This window comes from Oncorhynchus clarkii, chromosome 1 (assembly GCF_045791955.1).
Source record: "Oncorhynchus clarkii lewisi isolate Uvic-CL-2024 chromosome 1, UVic_Ocla_1.0, whole genome shotgun sequence".
NCBI classification, from domain to species: Eukaryota; Metazoa; Chordata; class Actinopteri; order Salmoniformes; family Salmonidae; genus Oncorhynchus; species Oncorhynchus clarkii.
In genome coordinates this window covers 43,316,497-43,333,985 of record NC_092147.1, presented here as the reverse complement: position 1 = coordinate 43,333,985, position 17,489 = coordinate 43,316,497, and the positions used below count along the sequence as shown (strand labels likewise).

General features: G+C 43.7%; 1 protein-coding gene across 3 annotated transcripts in view; it reads right to left on the bottom strand.

Annotated features, from left to right (window-relative positions):
* LOC139407434 (lysine (K)-specific demethylase 7Ab) overlaps positions 1-17,489 on the bottom strand; it is a 41,936-nt gene that overhangs the window by 9,111 nt on the left and 15,336 nt on the right. For 2 of the 3 annotated variants that reach the window (XM_071151223.1, XM_071151232.1), the window contains exons 2-5: positions 6,224-6,309; positions 5,770-5,887; positions 5,523-5,683; positions 600-741 (exon numbers count right to left, since the gene is read on the bottom strand). In XM_071151223.1, coding sequence (XP_071007324.1) covers positions 600-741; positions 5,523-5,683; positions 5,770-5,887; positions 6,224-6,309 — 507 coding nt within the window. Of the gene's footprint in view, positions 1-599; positions 742-998; positions 1,173-5,522; positions 5,684-5,769; positions 5,888-6,223; positions 6,310-17,489 lie in introns of those variants that run through there. The other variant, XM_071151241.1, reaches the window with a different exon arrangement.

The window sequence follows — 17,489 nt, the reverse complement described above, 5'->3', positions numbered from 1 at the left end:
AGGCAGTATTGTTCGCCACGTTACACAGCTTCATATCTACCCATCACTGTTCACCAAATTAAACCAGGCATTTACCAAGAAGATTAATTTAATATAACGAATTTCTCCCCACCTCTTTGCCAATTTAGAGTGGTTTCTTCTACCAGCTGTGCTGCTTCTCTGTGTAGCCCACACAGCACAGTAGGAAGGAAACCGCACAAAATGGACTATAATGTTGGGGATAAAGTTCGGAATTACACAATTTCATGTGTACAACATCTAAAGACCTGCATCACTATACTGAGAGGTTTGTCGTTTTTAAAATGATATATTTTGGTGTTTTTTGAGGCTTAGTTCCTGTTTTCCTGTGACTCCCATACTGCAGAACAAGCAATGAGGAAGTCTATTGCGGGTGGGGTAAGTTTCTCAAAACCAAGTGAAATCGAAAAAAAAGAAGTGTCTGGACCCTTCTATAATATCCCATTTACATAACAAATAGGATCATTTTAAATGGTTAAAATTCGGCCAATCCTAAAAATACGTAAGTGAATCCAAATTATACAATGATCAAAGCAGTAGCAGGATATACGTGTTAATAGCGAGAAGTAACCCATACTTACTTGGTGTCTGAAAACTCCAGACTGATCACGTTCAGCACCTTTGGCCGATAAGGTTTGTAGTAATACTTGACGAACTCTCGAAGCTTCATTTTGCTGTCTGCCTGTCTGGCAACATCAATGACATCCACGATTTTGTCACCACCTGCAAGAAAGTAATGCTTCAGCTTAGAATATGGTTTCTGTGATGCAGAAAGTAGTCTGAAGGAAGTTCAAGATGGGATGGGACAGGCATTAACACTTGTAGAATGTAGTATGTTAAGTAAGGACAGGGTCCAGGTGGATTTGATATTGATGATATTACAGCATCGCCCCATTACTGCACAGTACTACTGACCAATACATGCTAAACCTGCCATCTAAAAATACTGTAATATATTGAAATCTACCAGGGATACTCACAGGTCCAATCCACCACCCTCACCCCAGCCCAGACAGAGGGCCAGCCAGAGACAGACTACAGTTCTCATGCGCAGATGTCCAATGATGGAGGGTGCAAGGAGTGAAGCTTGCTGACATTTTCAGAATCCCCATAATACTCCTGATGGACACCTCAGTGCTGCTGCAGCCTGCCCACTGGAGGAAGTGCATTGAAACATTCAAGGCAATCTCTCCGCATCCCATTACTGTCCTTCCATTGATGGAAGCTGGAGGAGCCTAGTAAGGGTTGGCTAATGTCTTTCATGTGTGTCGATAACGCCACCTGTGTACAGCTGGCAAACTGCAAATCAAAAAAGTTGTGAACAGACTTGCAGTTAACACAGGGCATGACAGGACAGCTGGTGGCTGTGCAAGGACAGCCCTGTTTGGCCCTGCTGGCCACCACCTGATGAAAGGGAACAGCTGGAGGCAGAGCAGCCTCACATACAGAGAACAGCCAGAGGAGCACTAGTATACAGATGGGAAGGGGAGCTGCCTGGGCGTAGAACCACCAACGACAAGTTGGGGCAAAAATATCTCTCCAGCCACCAATGTCCTGGGTGAATATTTATGGTCCTCATTTTAGCAATTATCTTTCCATCCAGTGACACAGTCAGGGACTAGGAGCACAGGTCTCCTGGAGAATAGACAGGGCGGTGCTGGTCCCAGGTCTGAGGTACTTGGAAAGTGTGATGTTAAAACCATGCTCCAAAAGGACAAAAGACACTTTACAACAGGTTTGCCATTAGGGTAAATGGAGAGACGGCCATGGAAAAAACATATAGTTCAATACAATTAACTTACAGGTCCCTGCTGAGCCTAGCAGGCAGAGTGCCAACTGAGGTGAATGGATGAGCTTGGGCAGCTGGCCTGTGGTGAATGCTTGGTTAAGCACGGGGCATTTAAACAATGTGAATATGAACAATGTTAAATAATATTTTCCAACTAATAAACCCCCAAAAGAGACCCACACATGAATACATTAAACCATTTGACGGTCATTGTCAGGCTGACACCTCAACCTAGACTGATAACTCCACAGGCTTATGCCTAATACAAGGAGCTTTCAGGAGTCCAAGAGCCATGAAAACCACAACATATCACTGTGAGAATGGAAGACTGTTCTTCTGCCAGGGACAAATAATATGCTGCTCAGAAACAGAGGAGTGGGCAGAATGTCTCTGACACACATCTCTGACACAGATGTGAGATTGAATTTGGAGCCTGAGTTCCCAAAAAGGAAGACCATACCATTAATCTTTTCTAATATCTACAGTTCTAATATCACACCATGACTGTGGGGGCATGAAAGAAAAAAAACCCAGAGACACAATAAATCCCATGCTAAGAAAAACAATGGCCAGTGCTTCCCTTTTAGTAGTCTTCTGGTTATGGTAATATGATACACTGGTCACAGGGACAAATTCTCAGGTTAGCAGCAATAGTGAGACGGTTTTGTCTCCACTCTTTCTGTTTGTGTAGACAGAAGGAGCAGAGTGAACGTAATTTGAACCTAAAAGAAAGTTAGCCGGACATAAACCTGAGATGTCTGATAATGTACTGGGGATGTAAGGGGATCTCATAAGTACCAGACTCTCAATAGTGGAGAGAGGTGATAAACCACGGTGCTCCGTAAGCTAAGCCACATTTAGCGACACACTTATTTCATTATTGGTGGATTAATGTAACATGTAAAAAGGTGGACCCAGTGAACCTCTCAGCTCTGTGAACTGAGATGGTCCCGAGGCGCATTAAGTTACAGTAATGTACAGACACGTTACACGGCCAAGCACTTAGGATTAATATTTAACCCTCGACAAGATGCTCAGCTAGCATCTCATTAACAAACACGTTTGATTAAACATCCCACTCAGCGGTAAACGATCCAGAAATGTCTAGAGAGTTGGTGTACATAGAAACAGAACATTAGCACACTGAAACATTTTTTTTTGAAAATGGGTCTGTTTAGAAAATAAGTATGTCACAGTAAAATGTACACAAAGAAAACAAAGGCACCAAAACAGCACACTCGGTGAGAGAGGGCTCCATTTTAACAAACCTAATGTAATGATAAATCTTAGTGCTGGTGGTAGCGTTGCAGGTTCTGGGGTGTATCAGAAATATTTGAGCTATTTTCACAGCGGGAATTATGGGCGCAATAGCTGGCGGTGGCAAAAAAGGGCTGGGTTTTGATGAATAAATTAGTTGCAGGTGTGTCGAGGCTTGGCCCTTCACTGGCCAATGAGAACATGCTTCATGGCTAAATATGTGGTTGCTTCAAGTTGTGTATTTAAGGTATTTTTATATCAACTACAAATCGAATGTTAGTCCGTAATAAATAGCCTACAGAAACAAAATGCCGGCCTATCCAATATTAGATAATTATGTTGAACATGTTTGCAATCCACATTGTTCTAAGTAGGGTAATTGCATGGCTTCAATAAAAAAATAAAAACATTTTAAAACATAGTATTCAAACTGATATAGGCCTACTGTAAATGGCCTTGTCTGAGCTATGCCAAACATTACACAAGACCTAAAAGACCATTACACAAGACCTAAAAGACCTAAAAAGACAGTGAATGATTCTAATAAAACAACTTGTTTTAAGTAGGCTGTGTCTAAATACAGTTACAGGCACCATAACTGCTCCCCGTGGGCATATAATATTATGACAACGTAGACTATGGATAGTTTTACCCATATCTACACTTTTAAAAAGAACTGGAAACAGATCCAATATAAAGATAAAAAGGGGGAGGGTCCACTTACTGCACCCAAATATGTTTTATAAACATCATGGAACCATGTTAGAGATCATTTTCGCACCTCTCCAAACATAGCAGACAGCTTCTAAAAATGCATTGCATGCGAACCTTGCATTCTAACAAAGCCATGGACAGTGAACCTTCTAATAAGTTTGGTTTTTAATCCAATTAAACTAAAACAAGCCATATGTTGTTTTTTTTAAACGGCAACTATATTTCTAAATAGGATGGGGTCAGAATCATGATATCAACAATTGCATCTCTCGTTCCATGAACAGGCACACGTAGGCCTAAGGCCAAGAGCTTTTTGGCAGGAGTAGCCTATAATGCTATCCATTGAAGATATACCTAGGCTACTATTTAATAAACTATACAATAGCCTAACCCTACAACAGGCCAAGTTATAACAAACATGTAGCCTATCTAGTGTTCTACATTAAATTGGCTTCAACATGGAAGTCTTAGGCTATAGACTAGGGGTATTCAACTCTTACCCAAGGAGGTCCGCACTACTGCTGGTTTTCAATAACTAATTGCACCCACCTGGTATTCCAGGTCTAAATCAGTGGACATGGCTTCGAGTTCCAGAGTTGAGTATGAGGGCGTCTCCCGAGTGCCGCAACGGTCTAAGGCACGGCATTGCAGTGCTAGAGGGGTCACTACAGACCGGGTTCGATCCCAGGCTGTGTCGTAGCCAGCCGCGACCAGGAGACCCATGAGGCGGCGCTCAATTGGCCCAGCTTCGTCCGGGTTATGGGAGGGTTTGGCCAGCCGGGATGTCCTTGTCCCATCTCACTCTAGTGAGTGGCGGGCCGGGAGCATGCACGCTGACACGGTCGCTGTACGGTGTTTCCTCCGAGACGGCTGGCTTCTGGGTTAAGCAAGCAGAGTGTCAAAAAGCAGCGTGGCTTGGTGGGGTCGTGTTTCGGCGGACGCATGGCTCTCGACCTTTGCAGTGATGGAACAAGACTAACTACCAATTGGATATCACAAAATTGGGGAGAAAAAAATAACTATTTTTTTATACCTTTGAGTGCTTTTCATAAATGCATTGCATGTTCAAACCACTAAGCCAACCATCACAGTTGATATGGACAGTAGTAACTTTGCCACGTGAAAGGTAAACAAACAGGCAAATATAGCCTACATGCGGATCCAGACCATGGACAGTGATAGGAATTCCCGCAGAACAGAAATCCAACAAAGGAAAGTGGAAGAGCATTTTTTGATAGCAGTCTTTTTTAAATAACTTGATGATCCTAAACAGGCTTCCTACAGTCACTGTCACCTTTAATGCAGAGTCTATACATTTCATAGAAGATGGACAAAAATAAATAAAAATGGGGGATTTCATTAACTCTTTTGCTGATTATGATATTTTCAATAAGCCTACTGTGTGCGCCTCCGCTGATAAATTCAATGCCATCAGCAAATCGCTTTACTGCTAAGACCAGCTTTTGGTCGGTGTTAAATATCTCTAGTTGCACTGGCTGAAATTGGCATATAGGTGCATGTTTTTTTAAGGACACACTTCAGATTTCAACACCTCCTACCTCAGCGCAAGGCAGCTGATGGTAGACAGGTAAATTAACAGCCCTTGCACAAAGGTTGGAAAAAAGCAGAGCGCTGGGTTTTACAAGTGAAAATTGCCAATGAGTGTGCGTTTCACACTAGCGCCGCCTTAACGGCAATCGAAGTGTCCAGAAAGCAGTCTATTTTTCAAATGTTCTCCTCTTACCAACGTACTCCTCCACATCCCTTACAGAGAAGCTGGAGGGGGGCAGCTTGAGACCAAGTCCATCCAGTTTGGGAACGGTGATGGGGTAGCGGAAGCCCTGCTTCTCCAGGTACTTTTGTGTTACCTGATGGCCTTGCATCTGTACCATGATTTCATCCGCACTGCAACAAAGGAAAGAGGGGCATTTATATTACATTATTGGCCATCTACCTCGACTAATTCTACAAGATCGTGGCTCCTTCAGTACCTGGGAAAGGTCCTGTTCTGCAGCTCTCGTACAAACACAGAGGTCCCTGCTTGCACCGGCCTGCTGCCATCGTCAGGCTCTGTGTAGTCATGCCGGTGCCAGTTGTTACGTTTTTTCACTGGGAAGACAAGACAGCGAGTTGTAAAACTCCTCAACCGTTAGAGTCAATGATCAAACAGAGAAGAAACTACACCAAGTTTGCAAGGGTCTGAGGAACATAGAAGTCTTGCATTATGGATTGTCTCCATAAACCATTTCAGAAGATCATAAAGCCCACATTATCTCCAGCCGAACAAGGGCCATCTTCAATCTCAATTTGATGATTACACCATCATTCAATTACCCTAATGCGCCCGCCGTATGCTCTGTGAGGTCAGACGTCTAGTGGAGAGCCAAATATTAAATCAACCATGCTGGAGTAATACAGAGTGACAGAGTGTGTGGTGGTACTTACTCAAGGAGGGTCCGTGTTGGACATCACATTTGGGACAGTGGTAAACATCGATGTCCACGGCATGGTGCTCTTCCACTTGGACACAGCTGGAGAGGGAAGAGAACATTTTGATATTTAGACTCAGTTTTATGAAATAAGCTGGTTCTCAACACACAACATATCTGTAGTAAATATAGTTTAAATGTAGGGAGTGATCCAACATCACCCTAGAATGGTTTACCAAGAAAACCTTCCAAAAGGACTAATTCGAGGTAAAAAGGATTGATTTGTTATTGCCCATTTGAATCCATTGTACAGGATGCGAACAGGTGACTGATGTTTCGACTTCAAGCTGACATCTTCCTCAGAGTGACCTGACCAATGCACATAGCTCCTATTTATAGCCTAGTGGCCCATTGAGACAATGTAAAACAATTAATAATTGATTGTGTAGGTCCATTGCCGAAAACCAGGTCAGGTAACCAGTTCCTACTAACAATAATGTACAGATAGCTTATGTGAAGGGCTCGGCGAATGTGGTTGCTGACGCTCTATCACGGGTTTACTAACTGGGGAAGCGATGGCTTTTGTTATTGCAAAACTAGGTTTGCAATTTTTGTGGTGGGCGTGTTACGTTCCCCAGTTTGTGTTGTAGTTTGTGTACTTGCATGTGTTTATTTCAGGAAATGGCTTCCTGAAATCCCTCAAGCAGCTGATTGGTCGACTCCAGGGCTAATTGGAGAGCTGACCCCGCCCCCTCGTCAAGACACAGCTGTCTCCAATTATACATTCATTCTGAAGCTATATAAAAGCCAGTGTTCTGTTCAGGAGAGATAGATTTTTGGAGGTAGGGATTACTGAGAGAGATTTTGGAGGTAGGGATTGCTGAGAGAGATTTTGCTAGAGAGATTTTGCTGAGGTCATTGCTGAGCGATTGTTTGTGAGAGAGTTTTTGCTAGAGGTTGATTTTGCTGGGAGTTCATTGCTGAGAGTGGGTATGTTCTGTGAGTTTGTTGCTCAGAGCTCACAGCTCATGATGAGGGGCGAACTTCATCAACATTAGATATGATGGTTATTTGATGTCCTCTGTTTCTCAGTTTGTTTGTAAAATTGTTTAATATTCTGTTTCATTTGTTCCCAGGGGAGAAGGGGAAGGCACCTTGGGAGTGCTTAGGCAAGAGGCCCGCGGGCATACATATACCCGTAGTATATTCACTGTCTAGGCACACTAGGTAAGACCTGGGTGGACCACTCCCTGTATTTTGGTTAGGGCACCAGGTGGTGCTAAATTAGGTAAGTAGTGGGTAGGCAGGTAAGATAGGAGAGGGGGGGGCTTTGAGATTTACTTTCTTTGCTTTGGTTCCGTCCAGCCCTTTTCCCCATATTACCGTGTACAGGAATAAAGTCCTTGTAAAACGGTACCACATTCTGCCTGTTGTCATCCTTACTCGCACCTACAGTCCATACCTTTTTCACTTCACAGAGTTTAGTTGTAGCAGGGTGTTGCGTTCCCTCTTCATAGAGGCGTGCGTAACAATGATAATAATAAGAGGAAGTGTGTCTCGTTAATCAACAGGCCGTCAAAATGTACATAGGTGATATTCGGGTGTCTGTGAATCCGGAGACAAAACTACTGTTCCTAAATCACTGTTGTAAAATACTACCCCTTCTCATTCAAGAAGGGATCCAGCCAAGTGGTCAACCAACTAGGGTACACATCAACAGCCATCTGTAGTAGGCAGGGATTGGGAGGAAAGGAAAGTCTCAAAGTTGCCTTCTTTAAACTTGTCAGCGGTTTTAAGCTTTAGGAATGCAGGGAATCCAAATCTAAGAGGGCTTTATCAAAATCACATAACGAAGTTATAAAAAGGTTTCAGCTCACTTCCTTTCACATACAAAACATCCTGCCATCCTGATCCATTTGTCAAATAAGGATATCATAATCCACAAGTCATTTTGACTACCTTAGCGCCTTTGTTTTCTCAACTTCAACCCCCTCAATAAAGAGTGAGAACTATAAAACTGTGGTAAATCTGAGGTAGCCATTTCAAGCTTCTGCCCCTGAACCCTTGGAAACTCTTTTCCACCTGCTTCTCCCTCCTTAATTCCCCCCTCCGTTCCCAAACAAGGGCCAGTTGCACTCTGAGGCGGCTGATGTTGGTGGGATTTGGAGGATGATTTAGGCAACAGGGGAAAGAGCCTCAGATACACAAAGTCCCTTCCACCAGGTGGCTGATGAGATATGTTGGCACGACTGCCATATTGCATCTTCATCCCAAAGCCCTTGCTTGGAAGTGTACTTCGTCAGACTGCCAAGAACCTTGCCCTAATCCAGGCCAAGGTGGAGAGACACGGTAGTGATGACACCATAGGCCTTGTTGATCTCTGCACCAGACAGGACGCTCTTGCCAGCATACCTGGGGTCCAACATGTACGCTGTGGCGTGTATGGACTTTAGGCAGAAGTCTTCACGCTTTTTGCTGTATTTAGAACTGCAGTTTCCTCTGCTTTGAGCAACAGTGAAGTGGGCAGGGCAGTACAGATTTCTCCTCTCACATCTGCAAGCAAAGTCTGAACATCAGACAGGATGGCATTGTCTCCCTCAATCTGTGCAATGGCTACTGCTATAGGTTTCAGGAGTTTCAAGCTGCTTACCACGCTCTCCCAAAATACATCATCCAGGAGGATCCTCTTGATGGGGCTGTCCATATCGGCAGACTCTGATATGGCCATTTCTTGGAGAGACTCCTTCCCCTCCAGGAGACTGTCAAACATGTTGACAACACTACCCTAACGGGTGTTGCTGGGGCAGCTTCAATGTGATGCTCTTATTCTTCTCACTTTGCTTGGTGAGGTAGATTGCTGCTATAACTTGATGACCCTTCACATACCTAACCATTTCCTTGGCTCTCTTGTAGAGTGTATCCATTGTTTTCAGTGACATGATGTCCTTGAGGAGCAGATTCAATGCATGAGCAGCACAGCCAATGGGTGTGATGTGAGGGTAAGCCTCCTCCACTTTAGACCAAGCAGCCTTCATGTTCGCAGCATTGTCGGTCACCAGTGCAAATACCTTCTCTGGTCCAAGGTTATTGATGACTGCCTTCAGCTCATCTGCAATGTAGAGACCGGTGTGTCGGTTGTCCCTTGTGTCTGTGCTCTCGTAGAATACTGGTTGAGGGATGGAGATGTAGTTAATTATTCCTTGCCTATGAACATTCGACCATCCAATCAGAGATGATTGCAATACATCTGCTTTCTGTATGATTTGCTTGACCTTCACTTGAACTCTGTTGTACTCGGTATCCAGCAAATGAGTAGATAAAGCATGTCTGGTTGGAGGGGTGTATGCTGGGCAAAGAACACTCAGAAATCTCTTCCAATACACATTGCCTGTGAGCATCAGAGGTGAACCAGTTGAATACACGGCTCGAGCAAGACATTCATCAGTATTTCTCTGACTACGTTCCACCATAGAGTTAAAACAACTTCTGATTCCAGGAGGACCATGAGCTGTTGCTATCGATAAAGTGGCTGTTGCTATCGATAAGGTGTCAGATTCATCATTTTCACCTCGAATAGAAGTAGAGGGAATTTTGTCAGAGGTCACTTGTTGTGAGCGCTGAGGGAACTTTATGCACTTGGCCAGATGATTCTGCATCTTTGTTGCAGTCTTCACACATGATTTGGCACAGTATTTGCAAATGTACACAGCTTTTCCTTCTACATTAGCTACAGTGAAATGTGAAATCCACACATCAGATAGTGCCCGTGGCATTTTCCTGTAAAGATTATAAAAATATTCAATACAATTCCACGGCTCAGATAGTGTAGTAGTGTGGGCTCAATAGCATTTCATTCGAGTGAAAGATCTTGAGAATCAGCTGTACATGTGATGTAAAAGTGCACTGCGCATGTGATGGAAGAATGCCCTGTGCATGCAGAGGATTGTAATTCCATTGAATTGGAGATAGTTTAACCAAAATATGCCACAAGAACTAGAATTGCCTTATGTGTATCCCACAAAAAAAGTTTTTTTTATGAATTTAAGCAAGATTCCCCAAATTCCAGGGCTTAACTTCCCATTGAAAATTTCAGACCCTTTTGCAACTGGTTGGAAGCATGCATAAAATGAACATTGGGCAACACAGGCAGGCACCCCGTCCACCCCAAAAAGGTTTCTCATATGACATGTCACAAAACAAAGCTTTATTCTGTTTATGTCCAACATTCTTTGTACCGTAGAATGCTGGTGTGAAAAATATTGACCAGAGTTAGCCTCCTATGCCTTGGGAATGACAGGTGTTGTGGTTTAACCTCCTACACAGGCTGATTCGTGGCTCCATATGTTTGGTCTCTGGGACACTCTGGGACAGTGGTGGTGGGTGGCATCCATTAGGCCACAGAGTGTGGGAACCAGCCCCGCCGGAGAAGCAGTTGAGGTGCCCACATCAAAGCCTCCAGCTCTCCCCTTCCGCCAGGCTGGACGGAACACTGGTGTGAGGGGAGGGTGCCACAGGTTAAGGTGGAGGAGACGACCGGCCGACAGCCTGAAAAACAGTTTCTGTTCAGTGCCCAGAGGCGGGCCTGGGAGCAGTTCTAGCTGATATCTGCTTTGATCTGAGCGTAATTGCAGGAAACAAGGGAAGCAGTAAACAGAGAGTAGAGGGTCAATTCACTTACACCATGTAGTGTATGCCAACTTAAATTGTCATGTGAATCCATAATAAAATCAGTTGTATTTGTTATGTTCATTACTATGTAGTACTTGTGAATTATTGTTGTGTGTTCCTTTTGATACACCTTATATGTCCTACGGGAGCCTCCGTACCTGCCTGCGCTAAACAGTTATGTTAGCTCACGAACGTGAAGAGAGTTGAAGCTAGAATACCCGAGCAGTTTATAAAGAATTTAGCTAGTCTCGTTCATCTACATAATAGTATTATCTTGAAAAATCGGAGTTCCTCAAGTTTCCCAGCCATAGTCTGCCTAAACTACATGCCTATGATCGAAAACAATACAAGTAGGCTGCAATTGTTTTCAAATATGTAGCCTATTTGGCTGAAACCTTAGCTTACAGCCCAATACAATTGAAACTACAGATTTAGTCTACTTAGGAAAGATCATAACAATTCCTTCAATTCCTTTTCAACAAACGACTGACTCAATTTATCTGCTTATTTTACCAGCATTGCAGCAAGTAGACGCGAGAAAAATAGACTTGATTTCTAATTTGACGAGCTGATGCTGTAGACACACGCAGCCAGTCTATTCTCTCATTCATCATGTGCATTTTAATTCCAGCGTGCAACTGTCCAAACATTTTTTATATAGTACCAGTCAAAAGCTTGGAATCATTCAATGGTTTTTCTTTATTTCTACATCGTAGAATAATCGTGAAGACAAAACTATGAACACATATGGAATCATGTAGTAACCAACAACAACAAAAAAGTGTTAAACAAATCAAAATATATTTTAAATTATTCAAAGTAGCCACCCTTTTCACTCTTGGCATTCTCTCAACCAGCTTCATGAGGTAACCAAGATGGAGTAGCAGTGGGATGTCTGTTTTGATTGTCTTGTCCCGTCCCTTGTATATATCGTTTTTCTTCGTATATATTTTTAATCTCATTTTCCACCTACGGACTGAACATACTCTCCCCTGCAACCCACCTCACCCAGTGTGGTATGGATCAGCTATTTTTTACACTTTAGAACCGGAACCCCTAGCTACTAGCTAGTAGTCAGTTAGCCACTGCTAGTGGTTATCACCGTTAACTTGGACATCTGCCAGCCTCAGCTCGGGCAACTCCTGCCAGCCTGCACAGCTCAATATCAACCCAGTGCATATCGGACTACCACATCTCCGGATTCCCACCCCCACATCTGAAACTTTACTCCGGATCCGAATGGCTACTCCTGGCTAACGTCTCTGTCCCAAAGCAAGCACCAGTTAGCCTGGAGCTAGCCTCGAGCTTGGCCCATCTCCCAGCTAGGTGAAGAAATCCATCAGATAATTCCTGGGCTTCAATTACCTCTTTTGCCAATTGGCCTAGACCCCTTGCTGCCGACGCGAAGCCCCGCCAATCCATCACGACTGGTCTGCCGACATAACCGTCCGGGGGGGTTTCAACAGGCTCTCCCGTTGTGACGTCCACCTGAGGCCCATCTGCTAGCCCCAGCCTGCTAGCAGTCTGAATCGCCGTGCTTCCAGCATGCCTAGCTACTCACTGGACCCTATGATCACTCGGCTACACATGCCTCTGCCTAATGTCAATATGCCTTGTCTATTGCTGTTTTGGTTAGTAATTTTTGTCTTATTTCACTGTAGAGCCTCCAGCCCTGCTAAATATGCCTTAGCTAGCACTTATGTTCCACCCCCAAAACATGCGGTGACAGCACCTGGCTTAAATGGTGTCTCTAGAGACAAAACCTCTCTCATTGTCACTCAATGCCTAGGCTTACCTCCACTGTACTCACATCCTACCATACCCTTCCTTGTCTGTACATTATGCCTTGAATCTATACTTCCGCGCCCAGAAACCTGCTCCTTTTACTCTCTGTTCCGAAAGGACTACACAACCATTTTCTTTTTGCCTTTAGCCGTACTCTTATCCTACTCCTCCGTTCCTATGGTGATGTAGAGGTTAACCTGTTGCGTCGACCAAACCCGGATCCGGGATTCTATTTACAGACCTAAGCTCATTACCATAACGCAACGTTAACTATTCATGAAAATCGCAAATGAAATTAAATAAATATGCCATCTCTCAAGCTTAGCCTTTTGTAAACAACACTGTCATCTCAGATTTTCAAAATATGCTTCTCAACCATAGGAAAAATTTGTGTAAAAGTGGCTAGCTAGCATAGCATTTAGCGTTAGCATTAGCGTTAGCATCCAGCACGCAAGATTTCAACAAAAACATAAAAGCCTTCAAATAAAATCATTTACCTTTGAAGAACTTCGGATGTTTTCAATGAGGAGACTCTCAGTTAGATAGCAGATGCTCAGTTTTTCCAAAAAAGATTCTTTGTGTATTAGAAATAGCTCCGTTTTGTACATCACATTTGGCTACCAAAAAAAAAAACGAAAATTCAGTCCTCAAAACGCGAACTTTTTTCCAAATTAACTCCATAATATCGACTGAAAACATGGCAAACGTTGTTTAGAATCAATCCTTAAGGTGTTTTTCACATATCTCTTCAATTATATATCGTTCGTGGAAGCATGGTTTCTCCCCTCAATCAAATGGAAAAGTACAAGCAGCTGGCGTTTGCGCACCGAATTCCACGCAGGACACCAGGCGGACACTTGGAAAATGTAGTCTCTTATGGTCAATCTTCCAATGATATGCCTACAAATACGTCACAATGTTGCAAACACCTTGGGGAAACGACAGAAAGTGTAGGCTCATTCCTTGCGCAATCACAGCCATATAAGGAGACAATGGAAAACAGAGCTTCAGAGATTCTGCTCATTTCCTGCTTGACGCATCATCTTGGTTTCACCTGTAGAATGAGTTCTGGGGCACTTACAGACAATATCTTTGCAGATTCTGAAACTTCAGAGTGTTTTCTTTCCAAAACGGTCAATAATATGCATAGTCGAGCATCTTTTCGTGACAAAATATTGCGCTTAAAACGGGAACGTTTTTTATCCAAAAATGAAATAGCGCCCCTAGAGATCCAAGAGGTTAATCCAGGCTCTGCAGCCACCAGCATCACTCCCATTCCCCAGGCGCTCTCATTTGTTGACTTCTATAACCGTAAAAGCATTGGTTTCATGCATGTTAACATTAGAAGCCTCCTCCCTAAGTTTGTTTTATTCACTGATTTAGCACACGCCAACCCAGATGTCCTAGCCGTATCTGAATCCTGGTTTAGGAAGGCCACCAAAAATCCTGAAATTTTCATCCCTAACTATAACATTTTCGAACAAGATAAAACTGCCAAAAGGGGATAGAACTGCCAAAAGAGTTACCCTGCAGAGTTCTGTCATACCATCCAGTTCTGTGACCAAACAATTTGAGCTTCTACTTTTAAAAATCCACCTTCCCAGAAATAAATCTTTCACCATTGCCGCTTGTTATAGACCCCTCTGAGCCCCCAGCTGTGCCCTGGACACCATATTTGAACTGATCACCCCCATCTATCTTCAGAGTTAATACTATTAGGAGACCTAAACTGGGACATGCTTAACACCCCGGCCGTCCTACAATCTAAGCTAGATGCCTTCAATCTCACACAAATTATCAAGGAACCTACCAGGTACAACCCTAAATCCAAAACCATGGGCAATCGCTTAAGATATCATCCTGACCAACTTGCCCTCTAAATACACCTCTCCTGTCTTCAACCAGGATCTCAGCGATCACTGCCTCATTACCTGCATGCGTTATGGGTCCGCGGTCAAATGACCACCCCTCATCACTGTCAAACACTCCTTAAAACACTTCCGGGTCAGGTCGATGAGAAAGGCCTGCTCGCTTGTATCATGGAAGAATATTGACCTCATCTCATCAGTAGAGGATGTCTGGTTGCTCTTCAAAAGTGCTTTCCTCTCCATATTAAATAAGCATGCCCCATAAAAAAAATTGAACTAAGAACAGATATAGCCCTTGGTTCACCCCAGACTTGACTGCCCTTGACCAGCACAAAAACATCCTGTGGCGTACTGCATTAGCATCAAATAGCCCCCGCGATATGCAACTTTTCAGGGAAGTCAGGAACCAATATTCTCAGTCAGTTAGGAAAGCTAAGGCTAGCAATTCCAAAAAGTTTTGGGACACTGTAAAGTCCATGGAGAATAAAAGCACATCCTCCCAGATGCCCACTGCACTGAGGATAGGAAACAGTGTCACCACCGATAAATCTACAATAATTTCAAAGCATTTTTCCACGGCTGGCCATGCTTTCCACCTGGCTACCCCTACCCCGGCCAACATCTCAGCACCCCCTGCAGCAACTTGCCGCTCCCCCGCGTCTCCTTCACCCAAATCCAGACAGCTGATGTTCAGAAAGAACTGCAAAATCTGGATCCCTACAAATCAGCTGGGCTAGACAATCTGGACCTTCTCTTTCTATAATTATCCACCGAAATTGTTGCAACCCCTATTACTAGCCTATTCAACCTCTTTCGTATCGTCTGAGATCCTCCAAAATTGGGAAGCCGCCGCAGTCATCCTCCTCTTTAAAGTGGGAGACACTCTAGACCCAAACTGTTACAGACCTATATCCATCCTGCCCTTCTAAAATCTTCGAAAGCCAAGTTAATAAACAGATCACCGACCATTTCGAATCCCACAGTACCTTCTCCACTACGCAATCTGGTTTCCGAGCTGGTCATGGGTGCACCTCAGTCACGCTCAAGGTCTTAAACGATATCATAACCGCCATCAATAAAAGACAGTACTGTGAAGCCATCTTCATCGACCTGGCCAAGGCTTCCGACTCTGTCAATGACTGCATTCTTAAAATTGGCAGACTCAATAGCCTTGGCTTCTCAAATGACTGCCTCGCCTGGTTCACCAACTACTTCTCAGATAGCGTTCAGTGTGTCAAATCGGAGGGCCTGTTGTCCAGACCTCTGGCAGTCTCTATGGGGGTGCCACAGGGTTCAATTCTCAGAACGACTGTTTTGAGAGAGAGATATATATATATATATATATGTGTATACAGAATGGTGTGATCTGCGTAGAGGTGGATCAGACAATCACCAGCAGCAAGAGCGACATCATTGATATATATCAATGATGTCGCTCTTGCTGCTGGTGATTGTCTGATCCACCTCTACGCAGATCACACCATTCTGTATACATCTGGCCCTTCTTTGGACACTGTGCTAACAAACCTCCAAACGAGCTTCAACGCCATACAACATTCCGTGGCCTCAAACTGCTCTTAAAATGCTAGTAAAACTAAGTTCATGCTCTTCAACCGATTGCTGCCCGCACCCTCCCGCACGACTAGCATCACTACTCTGGACGGTACTGACCTAGAATAATGTGGACAACTACAAATACCTAGGTGTCTGGTTAGACTGTAAACTCTCCTTCCAGACTCACATTAAGCATCTCCAATCCAAAGTTAAATCTAGAATCAGCTTCTTATTTCGCAACAAATCATCCTTCACTCATGCTGCCAAACATTCCCTCGTAAAACCGACTATCCTACCGATCCTTGACTTCAGCAATGTCATTTACAAAATAGCCCAACACTCTACTCAGCAAACTGGATGTAGTCTATCACAGTGCCATCCATTTATTCACCAAAACCCCATATACTACCCACCACTGCGACTTGCTCTCGTTGGCTGGCCCTCGCTACATATCCTTCGCCAAACCCACTGGCTCCAGGTCATCTATAAGTCTTTGCTAGGTAAAGCACCGCCTTATCTCACCTCACTGGTCACCATATTAACACTCACCCGTAGGATGCGCTCCAGCAGGTATATTGCAATGGTCATCCCCAAAGCCAACACTTACTTTGGCTGCCTTTCCTTCCAGTTCTCTGCTGCCAATGACTGGAACCAATTGCAAAAATCACTGAAGCTGGAGTCATATCTCCCCCTCGAACTTTAAGTATCAGCTGTCAGAGCAGCTGTACCTGTACACAGCCAGCCAATCTGTAAATAGCACACGACTACCTCCTCCCCATATTATTACTTACCCTCTTGCTCTTTTGTACCCCAGTATCTCCACTTGCACATCATCATCTGCACATCTATCACTCCAGTATCAATGCTAAATTGTAATTATTTTCACCTCTAGGGCCTATTTATTGCCTACCTCCCTACTCATCTACATTTGCACACACTGTACATAGAAAAATCTATTTTTATTTTGTGTTATTGAGTGTACGTTTGTTTATGTGTCAACTCTGTGTTGTTGATTTTGGTCGCACTGCTTTGCTTTATCTTGACCAGGTCGCAGTTGTAAATGAGGACTTGTTCTCAACTGGCCTACCTGGTTAAATAAAGGTGAAATAAAAATAAATAAAATCACCTGGAATGCATTTTAATTAACAGGTGTGCCTTGTTAAAAGTTCATTGTGGAATTTTTTTCTTCCAAGTTCAGTCACAAAAACCAGCAAACGCTATAATGAAACTGGCTCTCATGAGGAACACTACAGGAAAGGAAGCCCCAGAGTTACTTCTGCTGCAGAGGATAAGTTCATTAGAAATTGCAGCCCAAATAAATGCTTCACAGAGTTCAAGTAACAAACCACCTGTTCAGAGGAGACTGTGTGAAAACAGGCCTTCATGGTTGGATTTCTGCAAAGAAAC